Source organism: Fusarium coffeatum (assembly GCF_003316985.1).
Source record: "Fusarium coffeatum strain FIESC_28 chromosome Unknown BRIP53273_contig_298, whole genome shotgun sequence".
NCBI classification, from domain to species: domain Eukaryota; kingdom Fungi; phylum Ascomycota; class Sordariomycetes; order Hypocreales; family Nectriaceae; genus Fusarium; species Fusarium coffeatum.
The window spans coordinates 1,225-6,346 of NW_022158087.1; the positions used below are offsets into that span (position 1 = coordinate 1,225).

Below are 5,122 nucleotides of genomic sequence, written 5' to 3' on the forward strand. Positions count from 1 at the left end.
TCTGCGTGTTCGATTTCTTCGGCCATCGTAGTCTTGTCGAATACTTGTTATAAAAAGCGAAAGTGGTCAGGGAGAAGTCACTCACCAGGAACAGCACACAAACAAGTTACCAAGGAATATGCTATATATCATCCTCTCAGTTATTGCCCGTCTAATTACGTCTTTATACTCTACACTGACATCAATTGTCGCGCCATGGTCTACCAGGGAGCACAACACTGGCTGTCTCTTCGTAGCCCACTCCCAGATAGCCATCAAATACAGGCCTAGGAGACAATATTGCTGTCATTCTATGAGCAGTGCACCCTTTTTGCCCGTTTACTGCCATTATGACTGGCTGCCGTGGATTGCTTTTCCAATAGAGTTGTAGGTGGCTGAGTGCAATGTTCTCCGGTCCGATAGATCCCACCTACTTGTTTCTGAAGCAACGACATGCCTTGATGGCACATCAAGGCTCTTAACAAACAACGCCCATGGAACTTATGTGTTTCTTATACAGTAGATAGATCCAGATAACATGTGATACCTCATAGTGCATGGTACCTGGCCTTTCCAAACGTCATAGTGGCGTCGCACTACCTCGAGCTTTCACAAGTCCTACCCAGCTCTAGAACGGAATCCATGTAACTGTAGAAACATGGTCAAAGTAGAATTTGTTTCTGTGCCAGTCTGTGCCAGTCTGTGGTACAAAAGGCTTCCATATGGAGCTCTCGATCGGTCAGCATATGGCTTGTTTATCTGCTCGTTATGGCATCACAAGTCGGAAGATTACAACTCTCGCCATGTAGAAGCGATACACCAAAAGAATCAAGGTTACCAATTCGACAATCTATTACATTAACCCCAGTAACTCCATTTAGTAGCTATGAATTAAGCAATTGTGTCCCAAGCACCACCAACACCCCTCTGATACTGCGCCATAAGAAGGTCACATGCCTCAGCACCTCTTTCGATCGTCATCAGAATAGCAAAACAAGAACCAGAGCCTTGTCCACCATGCCCAATGCCAGCGTCAATTTCAACTCTATCCATCAGGTTCAGCTCTTGCAGAACCAGAGACAGACGACGGGCTTGCCGTTTTCGCTGCCTGTACGGTCAGAGGTCCATCCAACCTCATTCAAGCTCTTCTCGATTTCCTTCTCCTCGTCTCCGTTGAACGAATATCCCTTGTACCATTTTCCATTGCCCCCACTGTATAGCTCGAAGCACTTATTCTTCTTGGGGTTGGGATTAGTACAGCCGAAGCCTTTGAGCAAATCACCCAACTTGGTGCTGGTAGGGACGTGTGAAGCAATGAAGGGAATTTGCGCATTAGCATCGAGCTGCCAGGGCGGGGTTTCACTCTTGAACACATGAACCTTGGTGTGCTCGGCTGGGAAGAAGTAGTTGTAGCCTGGTTCGCAACCCACGCCGCCAGTAGAATTGGTCATCTGGGCGGCAGGCATTTGGGTGTCGATTTGCGGATGAGGCTGGGCTTGCCGAGGCAGGATGTTCCCAGTACCGTTGGGTTGGTTTGCGTAGGTCATCGGACTTTGGAACCCTGCGACAGGTCCCTGGGGAACAACGTATGCAGGCTGGCCATATGCGGCACCGCCAGGATACATGACACCGTAAGGAGTAGAGACTAGACCAAAGTTATAGCCGGGCCCGCCAACATAGGGGATATAGGGTTGACCTTGTGTGGGAACAGGTACACCTGCGGGAGCACCATTGGGCCGAGTTCCCCTGGAATCACGGCCACTAACGGGATTCCATCCACCAGACATGATGAATGTTCGAAGGAAGGAAGGGAATGTTAGGAAGTGGATTCAGTAAAGTGGCTGCCAGGTATGAACCCAGCGACGAACTTGAGGGTTGAAAGAAGCGTTCCAGTAACCAGGAACTTGACCTTGTCGAGCTGGATCCCACACTGGTGGTGCAGTATAGGACGAGGTCTGATTCCAATGAGGGTAGAACTGTTGAGCTTGAGGTGTCTGGTTGATATGCTGATAGTCAAAGGCGTTGTTGCTATCGTAATGACTTGGTCGTTCTGAGAAATAGATGTCTAAGGGAAGTTAGACAGAGTGCGAGGTGAGAGGGTTTATATAGATGACTTTGTGACTTGAATAACTGCTGTTGACAGCAATTTCAGTACTTACCTGATGCAGTGTCTGTCTCCTCAGCGTCGCTCTCTGCTAGTGAAGAGCTACTCTCGCTATCAGTTGTCTCGTCGTCAGAATCCGCGTCAGTGCCCAGGTAGCCAAAGAAGATCTTGGTACTCCAAAGAACGTTGTCGTGGCGGTCGTAGAAGGCTCCAACGATGATCCAGGCCCAGAGAGGAGAATTATGGGATGTTGCGAGATGCTGCGTAATGATAAGCTTGGTCGCGGGTGCAGGAAGGTTGACGTCCTCGATTGTCCGACAAGTAATCGGCCCGTTGTTAGACATGGAGGACTGATCTGCGGTAACGACTCTGACGACGAGCTGAGTAACTTGGTGAACGACTGGTTGAAAAGAAGAATTCCGAAGCACAGCGAAGTTCTGTAATTTATGCCATTGAGTGGCACTAGTCTTGACATGAACAACTTCATACCCTGGGCTATGAATCAGCTCGAAAGCATAGCCGATGTCATGTGAACGTCTGTGGGCTCTGATTAAACGGCCGCAAACAAGCGCAAACCAGTATCATCCTGATGAACTGGGTCTGATTCAGCAGCTATTGCGTCAAACATGGGCAGCTGTGACAAGACAAACCGTGATACAAGGTTTTTGTTGATGCATTAAAGCTGTCAGAACGAACTTTGACATATCGGCTGTGAAACATAAAGTGGACGAACGGGACGTCGTGGGTCGTGCATCACACATGAACACGGCACAGCCTGAACTGCTGACTGGTACCCAATCACTTGACTGGTATTGGAGATGATTGTCAGCCTACTAGAGCAGTGATTGCCTGGCTCGCCAAACCAGCTGGATTGTAAGCATTGAATCAGATCGGCAGACATCGGCAGATGAACCAGTAACAGAGAAAGAGCAATGCGGTAACCTAATTGTAGATACCATAGTTCAAGCGAGTTGTCTGAAAGCCGAGGTCAAAAATAAGTTCAATTCAAAGCAACTCCATGCTCTTTCGCCAGTATAATGATTTAGAATATATAGTAGGAAATTATTGACCGTAGTCGATGTGACATGTGAGCAAGGTTGGTTCTGTAGGAACCAATATATCTTCTGGTCAACACTGGTTATTTGGCACCAGAGTTACCGTCAAGCGACAGTGGAAGAACCGCAGCTTGTGATATTCAACAACAAAGTCTGCTGGCTTATTCTTCGTCACTTGTAGATTCAACAACTCGAACTCCACCACCCTTTTTAGCCGATTCAATCTCCCGTTTCTGCTGTTGCTGTTGTAGTTTCCCGACTTCGTTCACCAAGCCCTTCAGATAGACTTCAGCCTGAACGGTAGCGCTGTATGCAGCTGGGGTCCAGCTCCAAATGTTCCGCTTGTGGATATCCGCGCCCGCCGCCAGCAGCGTTCGCAGTACCAGCAGGTTTCCGTTTCCGCTTGCAAAATGCAGTGCTGTGTTACCTTCAACATCTGCGCGGCGGACTGCCTCATAAGGTCCACCGGGAACGTGAGTGAGAAGGAGTTGCAGTATGGTGTCATGTCCTCCAAGACTAGCCTCCATCACAGCATCACGACCTCGAACATCGCGACGAAGAATGCATGTTTTATCGTGTTCGCAGAGAATTTGGACGACTTCGGTATGTCCGCCAGCTGCAGCGAGCATTAAAGCGGTTTGGTGGCTTTCGTTCAGAGCAGGGCAGGGGTCTTCGTGACCGAGCTGTATGAGTACTTCGCAGACTTCGTGGTGACCTAGCGAAGCTGCTAGGTGCATGTTCGAGTTGGACTGGCCGGAAGGAGAGGAATCGGGATTCAGGAGGTAATTCGGGTGTGTCTTGAGGATTCGACGTAGAAGGGTCGCATCGTTGGCGTGGATTGCCCGACGGACACGAATAGATGGTTCAATCCTGGGGTTCGTTAGTTGGGTGTGAATGATGTCGAGGCTAGTGCATCTCACATGGTGGAGGATGACTGGTCATGACGGTTGCGATTGGGTCAGAGCATGTCGCGCCGTCACGAAAAACGAGATCGCTATAGAAGAACAAAGGAAAGAGAGTATATAGGGCGAGTACAAAGAGAAAAAGACGTTGTGTAAAAGAAACCGCTGAATGGAATATAGGAAAGGAGAACGAAAGAGGGGGAAAGGAAGCAACAAAGTGGTGTTGTTGATAAGATCAAAGGAAAGCTTAAAGGTTCAGGCAGGTGCAAGTGCCCGCTTTCAGCTTAAGCAAGGTCTGGGCAGCTCCCGTCATGAAACAAGCCGCGTACCCCACATCAAATGCTTATACAGAGGCTGTTGATATGATGGTTTCCATAAAGCGATTGAAAGATATAGCAATATGTATGGATGATTGACATAATCGGCATACCTGATCCCGATTGTAATCCCTTTTTGAACAACACTTGTCTTGATATCCATTTTATCGTAGTAATCATGATTGACATGGAACGTGGGTCTGCGATGATGAAGCTCATGGAAGGTCGACTCCACTATTCTTAAGCGCTGTCAGATGCGTCTCGTCTCCTCAACACCAACACTACCCTGCAGTCAACATCAACTTTCCATTATTCCAACGTTAACACATTAAACCAAGATCTGAGGGGTTTCATGCTAACCTCGGAGAAAGAATGTGTTATTATTCTTATCTTTCCTATCCTTTTGATTAGAGGAAGCAACTGAGGAAGCTCGTCATCTTTCCTTCCCTCGTACCAGATGCCTCATGAGTATGAACAACTCATTACGTCTCTGAACCACCATCAGACATTTTCGCAACTGCGGACCTTTCCTCACTTGGGCACAGAAAAGCAAAGGTAACAAATACAATATTATCGAGCTGATTTAAAAGCTAGATATTATCACCACCGCAACGATCTGCCCCTGCGAGCTTCCCTCCTTTGAGACGTGGCATGTGATAAGGGGCATCATGATCTGTTTGGAGGAACAGTGTTACTCTTGCTGAATATAATGTCAGGCTTGGTGATCTTTTTCAACAAATCGTAAGCACGCCCGGTTAGCTCAAT

The 5,122-nt window shown here is 48.0% G+C and overlaps 3 protein-coding genes across 3 annotated transcripts; all 3 read right to left on the bottom strand.

Annotated features, from left to right (window-relative positions):
* Positions 1-1,037: 1,037 nt before the first annotated feature.
* Positions 1,038-1,766, bottom strand: FIESC28_10276 (uncharacterized protein; the record flags this gene model as incomplete). Its single annotated transcript, XM_031164409.1, has 1 exon — positions 1,038-1,766. One exon carries the CDS (start codon positions 1,764-1,766, stop codon positions 1,038-1,040), a length of 729 nt encoding a protein of 242 aa, XP_031011530.1.
* A 42-nt stretch (positions 1,767-1,808) lies between these two features.
* FIESC28_10277 (uncharacterized protein) lies at positions 1,809-2,427 on the bottom strand (the record flags this gene model as incomplete). Its single annotated transcript, XM_031164410.1, has 2 exons — positions 1,809-2,044; positions 2,139-2,427. 2 exons carry the CDS (start codon positions 2,425-2,427, stop codon positions 1,809-1,811), a joined length of 525 nt encoding a protein of 174 aa, XP_031011531.1.
* Positions 2,428-3,299: 872 nt separating this feature from the next.
* Positions 3,300-4,520, bottom strand: FIESC28_10278 (uncharacterized protein; the record flags this gene model as incomplete). Its single annotated transcript, XM_031164411.1, has 2 exons — positions 3,300-4,008; positions 4,471-4,520. The coding sequence occupies 2 exons, from the start codon at positions 4,518-4,520 to the stop codon at positions 3,300-3,302; spliced, it is 759 nt and encodes a 252-aa protein (XP_031011532.1).
* Positions 4,521-5,122: the final 602 nt, after the last annotated feature.